The sequence below is a fragment of the Asterias rubens genome, chromosome 10, assembly GCF_902459465.1.
Source record: "Asterias rubens chromosome 10, eAstRub1.3, whole genome shotgun sequence".
NCBI lineage: Eukaryota > Metazoa > Echinodermata > Asteroidea > Forcipulatida > Asteriidae > Asterias > Asterias rubens.
The window spans coordinates 12,708,426-12,728,733 of NC_047071.1; the positions used below are offsets into that span (position 1 = coordinate 12,708,426).

At 38.7% G+C, this 20,308-nt stretch overlaps 1 protein-coding gene and 1 long non-coding RNA gene across 2 annotated transcripts; both read left to right on the plus strand.

Moving 5' to 3' along the window:
* The first annotated feature begins 46 nt into the window (after nucleotides 1-46).
* Nucleotides 47-3,570, plus strand: LOC117295715. Its single transcript, XR_004519691.1, has 3 exons — nucleotides 47-224; nucleotides 2,637-2,861; nucleotides 3,490-3,570. It is a non-coding gene; the product is annotated as an uncharacterized LOC117295715 (long non-coding RNA).
* Nucleotides 3,571-4,234: 664 nt separating this feature from the next.
* Nucleotides 4,235-16,429, plus strand: LOC117295679 (DNA mismatch repair protein Msh6-like). The gene is made up of 13 exons (XM_033778390.1): nucleotides 4,235-4,266; nucleotides 4,662-4,747; nucleotides 5,453-5,520; nucleotides 5,837-5,901; nucleotides 6,932-6,992; nucleotides 8,023-8,101; nucleotides 8,729-8,791; nucleotides 10,420-10,541; nucleotides 12,014-12,138; nucleotides 12,483-12,546; nucleotides 14,109-14,240; nucleotides 14,878-14,985; nucleotides 15,633-16,429. Exons 1-13 carry the CDS (start codon nucleotides 4,235-4,237, stop codon nucleotides 15,771-15,773), a joined length of 1,146 nt encoding a protein of 381 aa, XP_033634281.1. The 3' UTR covers nucleotides 15,774-16,429.
* The last annotated feature ends 3,879 nt before the right edge of the window (nucleotides 16,430-20,308 follow it).

A 20,308-nucleotide genomic window follows, 5' to 3' on the forward strand; every position in this document is an offset into this window, starting at 1 on the left:
TGACGAGTCTAGCTCGTTCTTGATTCTTTTTATAGAAATTCCCGGTACAAAATCACAAACTTATAAAAAAATAAAAGTCAAACTAATCTCAAATGTTTGGGCTTATCTGGAGGGACTGTGTGCAATGGATATTTACTTCGGATACCTATATTGTTGTTTAGCAATGTGTGAGCGAAGTCCACATAACACAACCAAAACGGTTGACGAAGAATTGAGATTTGCCGGTAAGTATGTAGCCTTATTTTGTACAACTTTTCTTTAAATAATATGTTAGCAGCTTTCCCTGCGAATACAGTACACAACAATTGGGGGCTTGTGGATTGCCTCATCAGCGTGATTGTTTTTCATCAGTGATTGTTTTGTTTGTGTACTCAGCTCTGACTGAGTCCATGAGTCTGAGCATGGAGGTAGAATCATAGAGTAACTTACTCTATGGTAGAATTGAGTGAGTCTGTTATGGATGATTGGTTGGGGTTGTAATTAATTTAATCTGTCAACTCAGCTCAGGTGTGACTTCGCTTAAAGCCATTGGATAACTTTCCGTATGGCGCCACCACTTTTTAACTCATTTTTAGAAGAAGGAATATCTCATTGAGGTAATTAGATACTATATTTTATTTCATTTCGAATGAAAAAGTGGTGGCGCCATATGGAAACTTTTCCGGTAAATACACTTTCGGTACAGAAACAAAAAAAAGTTCACATATTTACAAATTATTTACAGGGTTTACAGAAGATATTGGTGAAAGACTTCTCTTGAAATATTGTTCCATGAAATGCTTTACTTTTTGAGAAAACATTAAAACAGTATGTATCAATTCTCGATAGCGAGAATTACGGATTTAATTAAACCCATGTCATGACACGGCGAAACATGCGGAAACAAGAGTGGGTTTTCCTGTTATTTTCTGCCGACTCCGATGACCGATTGAGCCTAAATGTTCACAGGTTTGTTGTTTTATATAAGTTGTGATACACTAAGTGTGGGCCTTTGGTTGGACGATACTGTTTACGAAAGTGTCCATGGCTTTAATATCCTTTTTATAGCTCCATTGATGATGACATTAGTACATTGTCGCCCCTCACATTCCCAAACTCGCCCCTCTCAAGCCTCTCACTAAATCATGGATGATAACCGTTTTTGGATTACTTTCACTGACTTTCCGAAACAAAAACTAACAAAAAGGCCCGGAAGAAAAAAGTGCTTATCAAAAAAGGCCTACGTGTTTTGTTTGGATTAGACCCAGTATACTGGGGCGCTGTATTCCTTTTTTGAAATTTTGACATAATGACCGATAATGTCAAAATTTTGACCGATAATGTCAAAATTGATACTGGGTCTATCACAGATGGAGCAGTGAGGACAATCCCACCCATGGAGGGTGTTCCACATTGAGACAGTCCGGGGGGAAGAAGGAGAATTCGTAAAGCTGGGTGCAGCTTGTAATGAGTTGGAACTTGTTTGGGTGGTTTGTGAACACAACAGCTGGGAGGCATAGGTGTGAGCATGGAGCTTTTTAAAGCTCCATGGTGTGAGGTAGACTGCAGGATCGATGGCGACTATGTTATAGTGAATTTTGTAGATAAGAGTTAGGCTTGCAGTTTGTGGTCTCCATTCTGGGTTTTCTACTGTAGAGCTTGTAATATTTTTGATATACTTTCTGTTCAATGGTACTCATAGAGGACAAACCTGGCTGCACGGCGCTGGATTTTTATTACTATACGCTAGTTCAGTCTAGCGCCCTCTTGAGGTCGCTCTTGGTTCACTTCTTGTTATGACATCTCTGTATTAGTTATTCCTGACCTGTTGGCAGTATTTAAAGCCGTAGTTTCTCATGAAAACAAGTTCTATTTTGATCGTGTATGTTTGGCCATCCAACTACTACTTCCATAGTGGCGCTGGTGATGTCTTTCTTACATGTACATATGTATATAACATGTCTCAGTGTGAGGGCTCCAGACAGTACTCTGAATGAGGTGTCACGAGGCTAGTGTATGCTCTTTCTTTGATCTTTTGTGAGCAGCTCCTCAAGTTGAAAATGTAGTGGCGCCATATGGAAATTTTTCCCGTACGGGCCTAAATTTATAGTGGCATTGGGAATAAAGTAAGTAGGTGCCTGAATAGGGGCCATGAATTTGGTAAGGGAAAATTTTGTAGTTGGGACTTGTTGAGTCGACTGGCATTCAGTAGAGCGGGTCATAAGAGCGGGGGGGGGGGGGATTTCACAAAGAGTTAGGACTAGTCTTATCTCGAGTTAGGACCAGTTACTCGTCCTAACTTAGGACTATCCATGTAATTTGTATATCTCCTATGAGTATGACTAGTCCTAAGTTAGGACTGGTCCTAACCCTTTGTGAAATCGACCCCCGGTTCATGTATAAAACCCTGTTCCATTGGTGATCCTGACCAGTGTACACACACACAGCTTACCACTGACTACCCGTATTATGGCATGCATGTCAGTACACCCTTAGTTTTAGCTTAGCTTTCTCACCTCCACCCTAGCCCTATAGTGTTATCTATAGAACTCATCCTCTGGGCTGTACACACATGGGGGAAACAGACTCCTACATTGTACATTATTATTTTAGGGCCCGTTTTTGAAACAATTTCTCCTGTTTTTTTTAACACTTAGATTGAACAATGAGGACAACAAGGTCAAATACAGCGGGGAGCGTTGAGCTGCAGAGTCTGACTGCGAATCCACGGAAAAGCAGACTGAGATCTGCCACTGATTCTGCAGTCGTACATGTGAAAATGAAAGCAAAGAAACCAATGATTTCATCTGTTAATCCTCGCTCCAAATCCTCAAAACCAGGGAAGAACTCAGTAACTTCAGAGACAAAAGATAGCCAATCAGGTACTTGCATTTATAAGATATATTTCAAGAATGTTGACAAATAGGGAGACCTCTCTATTTTATGTATTCATATCTCAGTTGGTTGAGTGCCGGTGTGGCAGGAGACTTCCACCCCCCACCCCCATGAGATTCCTTGCCCTCATACGTCAAACTGTGTACACACTGCTTCTGATAGCGCTCTCTTTAAAATCCTCCAACAGCCCACTTTAATTTCCCGTATGGGGGACAGAATCTCTGGCAAGAGATTTTCCTGGACAATGACACGTTAATTCGGAGGTTTAAATCCCGCTCTTGTCAATGTTTCTTTGTTAAACCCCAAATCAAGAATGTTTAAATCCCGCTCTTGTCAATTATTCTTTGTTAAACCCCAAATCAAGAATTTTTTTTTTTTATAGCTAAATGAACCCCATCATTGTGCCAAAGTAGGGTTATAATCCCACGCAAGTGAACCCTTGCATTTGTGATTTGAATATTCTCATTGATTGTTCCCACTGAAATTTCAAGGGGGGTGATGTAGCTGGAGCTTGTTTTTTATTGAGTTGAGCTCCATATTTGTTTTTGCCTTTGTTCCGAAATATTAAAGCTTACATGTAATAGCCAAATATTCCTTCAATGTTTTTCTTTACAGGCGAAGGCATAAGAAAAGCTAAAATTCTATCATCTGATGGTCTAGTCATGAAACTGCAACCAGAAGCAATGCACAACTTAAGAAGGTAAAGGCCACGCATATTACATAATCAAGATTCTTATTAGTTGCGAGAAATGAAAGATAGACTGTTGCAGTCTGTAGGAACGGCTCTGGAGAGTTTTGGTTTCAGGCGTCGATCTTGTCATGAGCTGTCCCAATGTAAAAGTACATTAATGTAAAGTTTGCCTCTCTGAACCCCAAATTTATTTTGGTCAACATAGAGTCGCTCTTAATCTATTTTGGTTTGCAAGACTCCGGCATGCCTCAAACCAAAATTTATTTGGGTCAACCTAGTGTTGCTCCTAATCTATTTTGTTCGGTGCGACTCTGGTGCGTCTGTATAGAGGGGTTTTAGATATTCCAACCAGGAGTCTCTCCAGGATTTGTGCAAAAATTGTGGGTCATTCATGGACCCAATTGTTTGAATGTTTGGTTGAAGCTTGCTAAATTCAGGCCCCTTTTCTGTATCATAGTAGCCTTGCTTATGCCTATTCTTGTGGAAGACATTCTTTGGCACAATTTTCCTTAGAGAGGGCACTATCCTTTCATCCACGAACTGCTCTCATGACACGAGCCGCTCCACGAAGTTCTTGTTTTGAGAGCGGTTTGTGAATAAAAATGCCCTCTGTTAGGGTAAATGGTGACATATCAACACAAGAAGGTCTTCCACCACAGCTAGTTTAACATGTTTAATAGCCGAACCTTCACTAAGAGGTGGTAATATTGGCCCCAAAAAGGGCGTGAGATGGTCATTCAAGAAAGAATGGTTGGCCGACTTAAGTTTTATACATGTATGTTTGAATGGGCAGTGGAAACAGTAGACTTGGTGAGAGACTTTCCAGTATCTCTCAAGTATCGCAATTCCCTGTTCTGCGCCGCACACATTACTATCAAACAGCTGGCGCTGCTGGGAGAACTTACAGATCACCTACCACATCAACAAAATATGGGTTTGGGGTTTCCAAAGAATACTCTCTATCGGTGGAATGGTTGCGACGTGTGTAGTGTTGAGTGTATGTATACTGTAGGCCCTATGGTTTTATTGTTTTAGGGAAACTGTGCAAGATGGATGAATTTCTGCTCTAATTATTTGTAATTTATTTTGATGTTAGGTTGAACGACAGAGAAGAGGACAGCGAGTCTTCAGGAGATGAGGAATTGCCGGCCATTTTTGACCCTTCGGCTCCAGAAAGCAGAGGTAACTTTCATACCCAACAGAATTGAAAGATATCCGACTTGAAGCCAACATTCGAACGTCTTTTGTCAATATACATGTACATGTAAATTGTTTTTTACCCTTACACCAATGTGTATTAATGAAAAGGCCTTTGCATTGCTAGAGCAGATGTGTTACCATTAGACCACCAAGCTAGCCCGCTGGCTAGAGTCGATATATATGTATTAGCATTGGGTACCGAAACCAGTGGAACACTAACATCTATTTATTTGTTGCGATAATGGACAACCAGATTTTCTCAATTATGATTTACAGGGTCAAAAAGTTCATGTATATGACGCAATCCACCATGTTTCAATATTGAAAATTAGTTTTGTGGTAACACCATGTCCTCCCCCCCCAATCCACTGAAGCGCAAGTTCAAGGACCGGTAGAAGTCCCGGTCTATTTCCTACCTTCCGCCCAGGTAGTAGTTAAAAGCAAGACGGTTGTTTGCAGAACTGAAAAGTCTCCCGAATCCCTAAAAATCTACTTTAGTAGAAAACATGTATAAAGGAAAACAAGTTCTCAAAAGAACATAATCTACGCAGCAAGTAAAAGACACACACATGGTGTTACTGCAAACCTAATATTTATTGATACCTCACCATGCATTACCTCAAATCCCATATGTTTTGACATGTTGTTTCATCATTTCAAATAGTATTTCTTCCTTGTTTGATTTAGTGAAAGAGCTTGCACCGGGTACAGTGGTGTGGGCGAAGAGTAAGGGTTGGTCGCATTGGCCTGCTGTGGTAAGAATTTTAAATTGTTCCTGTTTTATTCACTTTTTGCTACTTGTATAACAGGGATGTTAAATAGGCTGTTAAAAAACTGTGAGCACAGATAGTGAAAGCTTGCAAGTGCAAAAGCTTGAGACTGCATAGCCTGCTTACATACATTTATCTTTGATTTTAAAAGCCTACTCAATCTGGGGCATCCTATGTTTTTTATCCCCATGGAAGGGATCTTATCTTAAAAACATAAACACTAAACAGTAACAACTTGTTTGATAATAGTAGCTTTAGTTTTTCTTGATCTGTTAATATGTTTTCTCCCTCGTTTTCTCAGCTGCATAAGTGTTACTGTAATAACAAGAAGGCTTGGGTGACGTACTTCGATGGCAGCAATCAAAGGTTAGTGTTTCTGGAGTCAAGAATAGCAAATCACATTTCCATTTCCATTTTGATCATTGACCTAAAGATCCTGTTAAATACAGAATGTGCATTATTCAGTTTCTGCTTGTGCGAAAGACATTCAGCAATGGATGGTGGCCAACAAACTCAAACTTGAGTTTGTATGACACTGCGCTAGAATTGCAAAGGTTGTGGGTTTGAATCCCACCCAAGTAATATGCCTGTGATTTTTTTTCCACGGAACTCGGGTAAGTACTGAGTATACAGTGCTGATAGACCACATCGGTGTATACAGTATGGGTATAAACCAATGAATATTCTTTATCCCTGATGCAAATTTAACATCTATTAAACTCAAACTTAATGCGGATGAAACTGATTTCATCATAATTTTCTCCAAAACTGCAAGTAAAGCTCTCGGTCTGTTTTCTTACTTGGTGTATCCAACCAATAATGCATACACTAACTAATCTGAAAATTTCAACTTAATTTGACATCAAAGATACATGAGAACTATGAAAGAAAAAGTGCCCTTGTTGCACAACTTTGCGTGCTTTCAGATTCCTAAAAAAAGGGCTTCAGGCCTGATGTCTTTTATCAGATTCAAATATTTGAGTGAGAAATTACCTTTTCTCAAATACTACATTACGTCAGAGGGAGTCGTTTCTCACAATGTTTTATACTATCATCAGCTCTCCCTTGCTTGTTAACAAACTTACTGTAAGTTTTATGCTAAACATTATTTTGAGTAATTAACAATAGTTTCCAGTTCCTTTACAAATATAAGCTAATTAACCTTGGGACCCGAGGCTCCCAAAAAAGGCACTTTTAATTATACATGTAGGGCAGCAATAAGTCTGTTTGGGGTCGTCAAAGAGAAAATGATCTGTCACTCTATGTTTGTAACATTTTTGTGGTGGGGACAGATGTACCCAACTTGTTGTTTAATATTAGAACAAAAACAGTATAATAAGAAAGTACTTTATTACTTGAATATTTTTTATATTGATTTTATTCCTGCTTTTCCCAGACTTCAAGTGAGCAGCAGATCGGTGGTACCCTTCTCCGGACCAAATCGGTCAAAGTATTTAGTAAGTCAATGTTTGTTTTTGGGGTGTTGTGGCTGAGCGGATAAGAGCAATGAATTCAAGCTCTGGTGATTCTAAGTATTGTCTGAAGCTTTGAAGCATGGTGTGGAGATATTAGAAGAAACTATAAATAAATAGTAAACTTGCGGGTACAACCATGTGTAAATCTCTTAGGGTGAGTGTTGGCTCTGAAAAAAACTGGTTGGTTCTCGACGTTTCGAACAGTATACTCTGCTCGTCTTCAGGAGAATAAAGACGAGCATTCTGAAGACGAGCAGAGTATACTGTTTGAAACATCGAGGCCCAACCGGTTTTTTTCTGAGCCAACACTAACCCTAAGAGATTTACACATGGTTGTACCCGCAAGTTTATTGTTATTTCTGGTGATTCTGTTCAGCAGAGTGTGGGTTCGGGAGTCGTGACAGTTGTTTCTCTGAGCAAGACACTTAACTATAGTTGCTTCTTTTCACCCAAACGTGAATGGGTACCTGTGAGGGTAGAGATGGTTCTTGTGATTGATTTAGCCTAGTAGCGCATTTGTTGCACAAGGCTGTATACTCCCCAGGGAGCTGAGATGGTTTTAAGGCCCAGTGACCCGGGGTAATAATTTGCGCTTTGGGAAATATTTGGGGCTATATAAAAACCTTATATTATTATTATTATTATTATTATTTAGAAATATTCATTCACATGCCTTGAACTAATAGGGCACTGCAGTTTTCCTCTAATTAGGGGCACTTGAAAATTTAAATGGTACTGGAAGTTAGGAACACGGGGCATACAGGGCACCACGACAATTGGTGTGGGTGCGGTGGTTTGTTGGAGGCCTGCATTCAAATTAGAGTTGTGCATTTAAATTTATTTTCCAAGTCACGTTTGATAAAAATTGTACACATGTTTATGACAGACTTACGGCAGACATTTTTCAATGTTGTGAACTTTTTCGGAATTTCTTGATTTTTTTCCTGACATTCTGACGGAGCAAGACTGAAAATAAGGATTTTTTTTTTTTTTAATTGCTTTTCCGTAAAAGGATTTGGGACGACGGCACAAACACAACACTGGATTTGAGACGGCTATAGAGAGAGCAGATGACTACTTAATCAAGAGAGGTAAGTCAGAGGGGGTCAGGTTGGCATTGAGGTTAACTTTTCTCACTTTCTATATTTAAGACTCTGGTTCGAATCACCCCAGTCCTTAGTTAGGATGAGTTACTGGTCCTAAGTTAGGACCAGTTCTATCTCTTAGCATTGCCTAGGACTAATCCTAAGTTAGGACTACCTTTGTGAAATCCACCCCCGGGGCACTATGTGGATCCCTACCTGACTGCGTTGGTTCTCCTGGGTTTTCCCACCACATTTAAAACTGAAACTGCCTTCCACGTCTTCTTTTCATTAGGTTATTGGCTAGTATGTGATTAAGTTCGCTTTTCTAAGAGACAGAGTCAGAAAAAAATAAAATAAAAGCAGACCCTTTCAAATTTGAGAATTCAAGGATGGGAAAGTTCAGACCTTTTTTTCTGGCTTATTGAAAAAAAATGCTCTTGGCTTTTTTGGTTGGCTTTTTGTATACACATATTTTTATGTTACACTGAGGATACAGTACCCATAAGCCTAAAATCTATTTACCAATGGTAGTCAGGTCAGCCATCTTTGCACTACAGTTGTAATCTGTACCTCTTTTGTTTGTTCAATATATTTATTGGTCTAAATTCAGCTTTTGTGTAATTTTTTTCCAAGGGCTAGGAAAATCATCTGACTGTAATACTTCATTCTACTCGGGTAATACTTCATTCTACTCGGGTAAGTTGAGAACAGACGTTTAATAATCTAAACTTAGTCAAACTTTATCATTATTATTATTTTATTTGTACCCTTCTGCTGATTTGCAATAATTGCTGTATACAGGATCTCAGTGCAGGGAGTCATGGCTGAGCTGTTTAGAGCATCAGACTCAAGTCCTGGACCCAATTTCATAGAGCTGCTAAGCACAAAAATTTGCTTAGCATGAAATTTCTTCCTTGATAAAAACAGGATTACCAACCAAATTTCCAGGTGAATATCTGAATAAGCAAACAACCGCTGAATACCAGTAACAAGCAATATACAACAAATGGAAATCTGGTTGGTTATCCCATTCTTATCAAGGAAGAAATTTCATGCTAAGCAAATTTTTGCACTTAGCAGCTCTATGAAATTGGGCCCAGGTAGTTAAATCATCGAGGTGTGGGTTCAATTCCGAGTCATGACACTTGTGTCCTTGACTTCACGATAATTGCTTCTCTTCTCCCTGGGGTATAAGTGGGTACATTGAATTCTGGAAACTGGGAAGGATTTTGAAGTCTTCTTCTGTGAATCAAGAGCTAAAACTCAGCATCTTCAAGACAGCCTGCCTTCCTATACTCCTATATGGCTGTGAGACATGGATCCTGACCAAGCACCTCACTGCATATCTCAATAGCTATCACACAAACTGCCTCCGAATCATACTGGGAATAAAACGTCTCGACAGGGTTACTAACACTACGTTGTACAACCTCAGCCACCAAAGTGCATTAACTCAGACCATCCAAAAACGACAACTCAGATGGGTCGGACACATCCTGCGGAAACCCACCAACAAGCCACTCAACATCTACGCTCTGTACTCCCCATCGCACGGCCGGCGCAAACAAGGTCGTCAGCGCCTGCTGTACCCTGAGTACCTTGGAAGATTAGTCTCCCCGGATTTTCTGCTCTCCCCACTTGAGATTCTGAGAATAGCACAAGACAGGAAAGAATGGGAAAAGCTAGTGTCCGCCTGCTGTGCAGTCGACCGATGACGATGATGACGATGTATCTGCGAGGGTAGAGGTTGATACTGTGTTTGAACTAGCCTTTGGAGCGCTACGGATGCCCGGGTTGTATCCCCAGGGAGCTGAGAAAGATTACAGGACTGTTATTGGCCGACTAACCAAGACACTAATGTTAAGCGCATTGATACGTTATTGTAATAAAACCATTGTGCTAAATGACCCAAGTAGCTCAATGTATTACACACCAACTTGGTGAAAAGGATGTATACTTTCCGAGGTTTTGGCCCAACCCAAAAATTCAGCAATGGAGCTTTCCATCATTTCCATTGCTGTAAATGTGCCAAAGAAGCAGTAACACTGACACATCTACTTCTTTGCTTTTTTAATCTTGTGTATCATAAGAAACTTTGGAGTTCTCTACCTGCTACCATTCTTTCTCAGACAAACCCGGATCTCTTCAAAATACATCTCAAACCCTACCTTTTTGCTTCATTTTTTAAAATCTTTTTTTGTAAAGTTAATTTATACATTACACTTGTATTTTGTTACTTTATATTGTAAAGCGCATTGAGAGTTCCCCTAGAACTGAAATGTGCTCTATAGTATAAGAACATCTTATTGTTATTATTATAACAGAACTCGACACAATGAGTTTCCAGTCACCACCGGCTTCGCCACATTCTGAAACCCAGTGTCCTATATCACCCTTTAGGATATCAGCGTCACATGATGCCATGTCATCCGACCAAACAGCATTAGTAAGTATTTAACAACTGACTACAATCTTCACTTCTGTTAAATGCACTGGGCACCTTTGGTAATTGTCAAAGACCAGTATTCTCATTTCGTGTATCACAGCATATGCATAAAATAACAAACCTGTGAAAATTTAGACTCAATTGGTCATTGAGGTTGCAAAAGAATAAAAATAATAATGACAATTTATATAGGGTCCATCCGTGTAACATGCTCCTGGGCCCTTAACATCTTTTTAAAAAAACACATTAAAATCCATCAGTTAAAATGTAGTGAAAGACAAAAGAACACCCTTGTTGAACAAGTTTTTGTGCTTTCAGATGCCTATTACAATAAAAGGCTTCAGGCCTGAAGTTTTCTAATACTTGATTGAGAATGAACAATGTTTTATACTTTCAACAGCTCCCCAGTTTTGCGAGGTATATTGTAATTCAAAAACCCTTAAGGCAGCACCTTGAGTCAAGGCACAGTTTATTTATTTCAGTGTTTTCTTCCAAAGTGTAATGCACTAGGGAGTCAAAGTTACTTAACTTAACTTAAACTTAAACGCATTTATAAAGCGCTTTAACACTGTTTCAAAGCGCTGTACAGTCAAGAAAAACATTAAAATGCAGGATTAAAAAACATGAGCAAAAATAGCAATATGGTTTTTTAAAAATACACAACAGTTAAAAAAGTAGCAAGATTTAGTAAAAACATTGCATTACAAACAATCATATTACACAGAATAAAAAATAAAAAAATAAGCGTTGGGCGGACCCAGAGTAAATCAACCCCATTTCTGATAAAAAGGAGACAAAATTGGAAAAAAAGGTAAGAACTCCTCTGCGACCGCAAAACGCACACTATAAAAATTTACATGACAAAGTTATTGATTTCCTAGATTGGACCATTCCAAATATAAGAGGGGGATGTCCTAGAGTTGTGAATTGTTTTTTTGGGAGGCTGAAAAATATTTTCACTTGTATACCTCATGCACAAAATTGTACATAACTGCAGACTTACAGATCTACCCAGATCTAACCCTCTGACAAAGTGGAGCCATCTGTTCTTTGTAGCAGGCTTCCAGGGCTCAATTTCATAGAGTTGCGTGAATTTTTTGCTAAACACAGGATTACCAACCAAATTTCCACGTGATTTTCAGGATTTAATCAAACAACAGCTGAATACCAGTAGAAAGCAATATGCAACAAATGGAAATTTGGTTGGTAATCCTGTTTTTATCAAGGAAGAAATTTCATGCAAAGCAAGTTTTTGTGTCTAGCAGCTCTATGAAATTGGGCCCAGATGTCGTGATTGTGGCCTGTGCTATATTTTGAGATTTCCAGCACCCCTCTCCTGCCAATCAACATTTTGGGGCTTACTGTGGGGGGGGGGGGCAGTGTTTAGTGGAACCTTCCTGCTTTTGTGTAACTCCTGGGGCCCTCTGCACAAAACAACTTATGATTTTGAGTTTACTTTCTCTATGTACTAGCCTGACAGCATCAGGGAGAATCTACTGTCGTCAGATGAAGAGTTGCGGGTTGGTTTTCCAATTCAGAACAGCTGCCCAAGTAAGAATGAGGAGAAACTGCAGGAGGATCCATCTGTTATTCAAAGGTATTATATCACATAAAAGGGCTTCATGCCTGAAGCCATTCTCAGATTAAAATTTTTGGGTTGAGAATTACCTCTTTCTTCAAAACTAAGCTACATCAAAGGCAGCCGTTTCTCAAAATGTTTTATACATGTACTATCAACAGCTCTTCAGTGCTCCATTACTGTCATTAAAATGTAGAGTACTTACGAGAAGTAGACTCTTCCTTTAAGAAGAAGTTTTAATTCAATCCAATTTGTGAACTGGCAGCCAGTGAGAACTTGAGACACTGATAAAATTTTGATAACATTTTGTACTAAATCATTTCAAACAACCCTTTGAATCATTCATTTCTCTTTTATTTCAGGCAAAAGAGGTGGATACGCACTCAAAACAGACTACTGAAATATATCCTGACAAAAAAAACCAAGGTAGGTGTTTAGACAGAGGTAAATCAGAGGATTGTCCTTGAGAAAAAAATGTTCCATGAGAAAATGTTACTGCAGCTGAACTGAGACACAAAACATTTAAAGGCAGTGGACACTATTGGTAATTACTCAAAATGCGTTGTAGCATCGAGACTTACTTGGTAAACAGCAAAGGAGAGCTGTTGATAGTATAGAAAAATGTGAGAAACAGCTCCCTCTGAAGTAACATAGTTTTTGAGAAAGAGGTAATATCTAACTCGAAAACTAACAGGCTTGAAGTATTTTACTACAGGGTTCGAAATTAGCGGTCGCCCGGTCGCCACATGCGAGTGAAAATAGCGGCGGGCGAGTGAAAACCCTTTCTCACTAGCCCGCCGGGCAAGTCAAGTAATTATTCCTTTTCACATCTAAATGAGGGTTCAGTGGCAAAATCCCACAGAAAACTTTTACTGAAGCTTTTAAACTAGTAAGTTTGACAATTCTAGATACTTGCTAGATTTAATTTTGCCGTGATCGGGACCGGAATTGCTGTCGTTTGTTTCAGAAAACACGTACAATCAATTGAAAACACGTACAATCAATTGAAAACACGTACAATCAATTGAAAACATGATGCACAAACCTCATGGTGACGAGTATACTAACAGTACATGTACACGGTCGCCCACTGGTACGTCCATGCAGTATGCACAGCACATACACAACACACACACACAGTCGTCCAAAGTCCGTTCTGACCAACACTCTGCACGCTGTGAGTGGCCGTTGATGGCTTTTGATAATTCCATATTCATGATGTTCTTGACTAGACTTCAATGCAGTACACGTTCACGAACGTAGTAAATAATTGTCGCACGTTGTGCATAATGCCTCCAGACTGTGCCTTTGAGGAATTCCAATAACACGGACAACTTTTGCCAACAGAGGGCGTTGCGGGGCAAAGTTCATTGAATTATTTCTCGGTGTGGGTTGTTGGCTGATCGTTGATTCTTGAAAATTGTGTTGCAAACGGAGTTCATAACATGTTCAAATCAACCGACCCCCTAACCATGAAGTCATTAAAGTTGTTGTTGATGGAAAAGGGATAGTTTTAGGTAAACATTCAGAAATAAAATCCCCCCCACAAAAAGAAATTTTAACAAGTTTAAGGGCTTCATTTTTTTTTTTTTTTTTTTTTTTTTTCTTCTGTTTTGAAAATTTTGTGTATAAATACATGCGGGCTAGTGAAAAAACCTGCTGGCGATCGAGAATTGTGGTTGACTCGCCCAGCGGGCGATTGAAAAAAAAAGTTAAGGGAAACCCCTGTATTAGGTATCTTAAAGCACACATTTGTGTGCAACAAGAGTGGTTTTTTTCTGTCAATATTCTCTTGCAACTTTGATGACAAATTTTCACAGATTTGTTAATTTATGCATATGTTGAGATACACCAAGTGAGAATACTGGTCTTTGACAATTACCAATAGTGTCCAGTGCCTTTAAAGGCTTTGAGAACACTCACTGGGATCAAAACATGAGCGTTTTGAGAAGTTTTTAAATTTTCATTTGATTTTGTTCTTGACACAGGAACACCTGCTGGCTATCTACAAGGGGCAAACGAATTCAGAGAGGCATTCATTGTTTGGATCTAAGCGAAGCATCGATCGACAGAAACTACGAGCACTGGCTGGCCTTGGACCAATCACTGGTGAAGAACAAGTAAGAATTCTGTTCTTAAACTAAAATCTTGCGAGAGAAAAAAAAGAGATTAAGGAAAATCACCATAAACCATTACTGGAAGGTTCAAATCCTGGAAACTATACATTTAACATCTCTATTAGTCAGTGAGTGTGTGTTCATTGGTATTACTTAGGCGATTAGTCAGTCAGGAGGTCCCAGGCTCAAATCTTACTTCAGTCAATTTGTATAATGTTTAGATGATCCTTCCTATGAATGGAACTCAGCAAACTCCCACAAGCTGGGAACATCCAGTGTCTTTCATACAATTAGTTGGATTGTAGTACGCGTCATTGACCGCCAACTGTGATGTAATAACAAGGTAAAATTGCACGCTTGAACACGCTGCGCGTGCTCTTTCCCTTGTTAATACATCAAAGATGGCAGTCGATGACACGCACTGCAATCCATCTACAGTGGTTTGACATTTACATGTATAATTATTAATTGCACAAATCAATAAATTGTGATTCAGTATCTAGATGACAATCCTTGATTCTAGTCATTGTGAAATCAGCGATTGGCTTTTGGATTTGAACCAACAACCTTGTTATAGGGCAAGTCCTGCAGTCTATCTACTGGACCACATTGACAAATTTTCTCACAATTTCGTTGACAGCAAAGCGACCTGACTGACTTTCTAAGTGAGCTGTACAAAAATCACTGCATGAAAAGTCAAGAGGATTTACCTAGTCTGGCCTACATCACAGAGGTCTGGTTACCAGAGGTATGTGAATGTCCAATCAACTATCAAGAACAACGGAAATCTCAAATTCTTTTCAGTGATGTTCTCGCTTCAAATAGATAAAGTCCTAATCTGGGCCCAACTTCATAAACCCTTGAAGCACTAAAACTTGCTTACATGTAATATAGCACAAAAATAGGTTACCAGCCAGAACGCTGTAAAGTTACCATTGCTGCAACTGCTACCCCTGTAATATGTTGCTCAGCCAGGAAATTTGCTAAGTAGAATTTTAACAGCTTTATGAATTTTTTTCTGAAGATGACTAGGGCAAGATTGTTGAAGCGTTGAGACCAATTAAGAACTCGCTCTGTGGTAGTGAAGTTTATAACAAGAAGTACCCTCGATCCACTAAAGTAGTAGTTCCTGCCAATTTTTGTACCTTCTGCCCCGGTTGTTGTTAATAAGCAGGACAGTTCTTTTCAGATCTGAGAAGTCTCCGAAATTCTGAAAATCTACTCAACAGTAGTAGAATATAATGCAAGTGAGTTCTCAAAAGAACATAATCTTCTCGCTAGTAGACACACAAATGGTATTACCACAAACAAAATCCATATCGATACCTCACCATGCAATGCCTTAAATCCCATATACATGTAAATCAATGTTGTTGTTGTTGTTGTTGTTTACAGGCGGTGATCTTTGCGATTCAGAAGACCAGACGCATCAACAGAGTCAAAGCAGAAGACCTCTTCTTCAGCGAAGGAGTACAGAGTCTGGTGGACCTCGGTGAAGACATACCAACACACACACAGACATTCGCTACATTATAGCAGGCAGCCAATTATCGGTCAATTCAGAAAGTTAAGTCATGAGGGGACCTACATGTAGGTGGAATCTGGGCCCAATTTGAAAGAGCTGCTTAGCGGTCGGCTTTGTGCTTACTGTGTGATTTACATTTCATAAGCGCTGCTAACCCTAAGCACAAGAACCTTCAAGCGCTTACTGTATGAAAATGAATGACGTAACAATGCAGTCTATGGTGAATGCGCAAACTGGCTGCCTAATTTTCTTGCTAATGAAACACGCAAACGCTTCAGCATAACTTGCTGCTGTAGTTATTAGGAAAATTTACTTATCGTTAAGCAGCGCTATGAAATTGGCCCCTGATCCTCCCTTGCAATTTGTTTTTGAAAACTGGTGCAAATTTTCACCAAATGTGGCCTTTTATTTTTTACTCGTTTATATGGCTCGTGTAAATATATCGTCAGCATTTTCACAAAGTGGCAGATCCGTCCCAAATGTACAAAATTGTTTGAGGAACATTCACTGCTGTTTACCTTTTCGCCAAGTTTCTGGACCTACATGTAACTTGTCATAGATATGGCGTTACACTAATCAGCATAATGGCGAATCACTAGGTTTGCCATTTTGCTATTTTAAATAAATTGCTCTGAAATATATCCTGACAAAAAATTGTAAGATGTTGGGAATTAGGTTTAGCATTTTTCACAAACTGGGTAATTAAAAAAAGGTAATGTTTGGACACAGCACTTAGCAGTCGGCAGCAATCTATTCAGAAAATGGCGAACAACTTTTGAAATTAACAACTCATTAAAAAGCAAAGTTGCAAGTAGGAAAAAAATTGACACTTCTGTATGGTTGAAGTCAAATTTGCTGTTGTAGATAAAATTTAAAGTGAAAATAGTTTAGGAGCAACTAAAACGCAGCACTCTGAATCATGGTTCAACTTTAAATGTGATTTTCTCAAACTATAAAGTTTTGACTGTTGAATGAATTTGCCACTTTGTAGAAATTGTGATGAATACAATATATTTCTATTATTTTTATTTTCTTATTTTTTACAAATAATTTTTTGATCACAGGTTTTCCCTGTATACAAAATTCAAGGAGTCAAACGTTACATTTAACAAGTTTTATTGAAATTGGCAGGGAAAACCTATGGTAATAACTATATTGTTTTAAGGCGATTGCTGTCAGTTGAAATGATGGATGATCATATGTAATTCCATCAAAAGATGCCTACACAAAATTTGCAATGTAATTGTATATTTTTTTTCACAGCAACATTGTTGATCCTATAGAAAATGAATGCAGTAATTAAGATTTAAATATAGAAAAGTTTGCGGTAACACCATGTAATAACAATCTCTCAACTCATTGAGAGATTGTTATTACATGGTGTTACCGCAAACTTTTCTATATCTTACTTCCACCATGCAAAGTTTCAAATCCTACTTAAGATTTAAATAACAACTTAAAAGTATGCCTAAAGCAGCTTGCTTAAACCGTTCAGCAGATTTAGGTTTGTGTGTGATGGGACCAATAGTAGTAAGTGGGGCATATAAGGGAAACATTTGATGGAATTGTGTGGCTTTGATGATGCATGTACAGGTATGGAATTTGGCATACAGTCGGAACATGTTATGTAAAAGATAATTGCACCGGGCGCGCAAGTGTTGAGCACTGCGTGCTGCGGTGTCTTCAACGCCTAGATTGTGCACATAAAGACAACACAGATGGTAATTTTCAATAGAGGGTGCTTCCAATTTTGTTTCGTCGGATTGGTCTATAGGGCCATCAAAGATTTGTTCTAAAAATCTGATACTACAAACTGTAGAAGAATGTACATGTAGAGTATACAGTTCATATCACACAGTTATATTTGTTACAGCTGATGTTGATGACACAACCATATCTTTTGCCAAAGTAGTAGTTATTAGGGTAGTCCTGCCATTAATTTGGATAGGCCCAATCAGATGAGGTTTTATGATAGCACCATGAGTAGATCTCTTTTGAGTAGTGTTGGTTCTGAGAAGAACCGGACATTGACAACTCAACTTTTCGATCTTCCTTAGGAGGATAAGCCCATTTTGGTCTACTATGAGTGTAGCACATTTTGCATTTCGAAAAGCAAGCAACCAAAGTAAATATTTGTTATCATCAAGTAAGAAACCATTTTTGATATGTTTAAACTCTTATGGCAAACCTTTATAGGTAGGAATGAATAGATTCCCATTGATCAATGTTTGCTACACATCTCATTTCGAGAGACAGAACTTAATTCCACCTAAAAATGCAACGTCTTCTAAAATATTCACTCGGCTGTTTAACACACAGGGACTTCCACTCCCAAAATGACTTCTGGGTCAATGTGAGACTTTTGGAGACGCTAGGTGGCAACAGTCCTTCCAGGTAAATCCATTGTTCTTGGAAATGTGCACATTCTCAGAACGACGTAAAACAATGGAAAATTACCCGGGGAAGTCTGCTGCCAGCTAGATATCGAAAGTCGCTCATTGGGTCAATAGACCATTATCACGCTGTCACCATCTTGGTCATGTTCCCTGTTTCCACAACAGCAATGAATGCTCACATTCATTGCGCAAACATGGCACCAGACTATTATTTCGTCCAGCCTCATTTTGGTAACAATGAGTTGGAATAGAGTAAAAATCAAGATGGCCACACCTTGATAAAGGTCTATGTAGGCCCCCCTTTCGTGTGACATCATAAGCCATACAGCGTTCCCTCAGGATGTCAGCCTAGTCAGGAGCTCGGTCTGTCGGGAAAAGAATATTGAATGAAATGTGTTTCTTTTTCATCCCAACATTTTTTTTTGAAAAAGCAAACACTACCATTCGCAGTTTTACCCACTCCAACTCGTGTTTAACTAACTACTCGTAAAATTTGAATTGAATTGTTTAGATAATCTGTTTATTAGTGTTCGAATTGAATGTATGAGGAATTGAATGGACTTTATGCAATAACAAAATCGTGTTGAAATTTTTAGAGGTGAAATGACAATAAAACCACGCAAAAGCAAAGATGTGTACACGTACGTGGCTCATGAGATTAGCCACTGTTGACCCCCAGCAGAAGACGCTCTACTCAAGGCAACATAGACCTTTTTGCCAACACCATTGCGCAAGCGCAAACTGTTGAATGAGGTGCATTGTTGTATAGCTATGGATCAAATTTGATCACCAGCTAGACCACAATGCACCTAGTTCCAAGCTTTTCGCGCGCGCCCGAGTATTTGCGATATATTTTTTCTAATGTGCTGAATTTGAGCTTTTGTAATCAAGCAATGCTGTAAATTGTTTTGCCTATTAATGTGATGTTCTTCTCCCATTGCAATGTTTGTATTATATTGAACCATCACATTTAAGAAGTCACCATTTTGAAAGTTAAGACTGTAAATAAGACAAATATTGTTGCCTTAATGATAGGGTCATAGATTGGTATAAATTCTAAATTTCATGACCATAAAACTCAGTGAATTAGTGAGAGGAAGCACTGCAGCTGTTGGTAGTCAAACTTTAAGAAAGGATTCTATTCGGAGTTATGGTTTGGACAATTTTTCGCCCCAAAACATTTGAATCTGATGAACAATTCATGCATGCATTTTTTCTATGAATTATGGGGCCTGGTGTCCGTTCATGAATGCTTTGGCCAGAGATGCAGTGTGTAATTGTGCCCGTTGCCACCTCACTTAATTGGCATTTAATTTGTATTAATTTGATTTTCTTTTGAAGATAGCATGACAGTTTGTTTTCTGTTTTCGCAGCATATAGACACTGCCTTTCACAGGTGACTTTTATTGTTTCTTTCTGAAACAATTTTGCCTAAAATTAAACATGACAAAAACCAAAGAATGTCTCTACCTTTAATTGCCCCCCCCCTGATTATGATACTTTGTGATTGCTGATATTATTCAGAGAGTTATTATTATGAACAAATTTGTTACTATTTCTGTTTAACAGAGAAATTTCACAAATTTAAATTGTTTCTACTTAGTCCTTTGATGATTTGCCTTCAAATTCAAAATGTTCTGAGAATTTGTTGTTATGGTTTAATGAGGTTGTGTCCAGTTTGGTTAAATTTTCAATACACACAGGCATGCAACTGTTCCTGGAATCAGCTGATTTCTTCTTTTTTATTCTCAGTTTTACCTATACAAAATAGTGAGAATTTTGTTATTTGCTTTTTTTGTTGTTGCTGAAGTTGCAATTGCATAGGCCTACCGTCATATACAATGTGGGCCATGCAACAAAATGTCTTGTCTCAGATTGTCAAAGTCCTTATCTATTCCACACTTTACACAATTTTGATCCACATTATCTGATTATGGGGAATTAAAGGTCCATTAAAGAAAGAGGCTGAAATAAAACTCCCTTTTCATCCCCAACAAGTCACACCTATTATGATGCGCAATTAATTCGCCTGGGGACAGTCAACTGGTTTGAATGATCCAATTAAGCCCACTGTTTGGAACAGGAATTACATGGAGATAACAGGTGTGAGTTGCTTGACGAAAAGGATGTTTTAACTTAGTCTCTGGTTC

What these genes read in the sequence shown, in the direction of transcription:
- LOC117295679 (XM_033778390.1), top strand. Translation starts at nt 4,235, where the DNA reads ATGTTTAATAGCCGAACCTTCACTAAGAGGTG. An exon ending in CATCCGACCAAACAGCATTA is followed by an intron (nt 10,542 to 12,013) that starts GTAAGTATTTAA and finishes TCTATGTACTAG; the next exon opens with CCTGACAGCATCAGGGAGAA. An exon ending in GATCCATCTGTTATTCAAAG is followed by an intron (nt 12,139 to 12,482) that starts GTATTATATCAC and finishes CTTTTATTTCAG; the next exon opens with GCAAAAGAGGTGGATACGCA.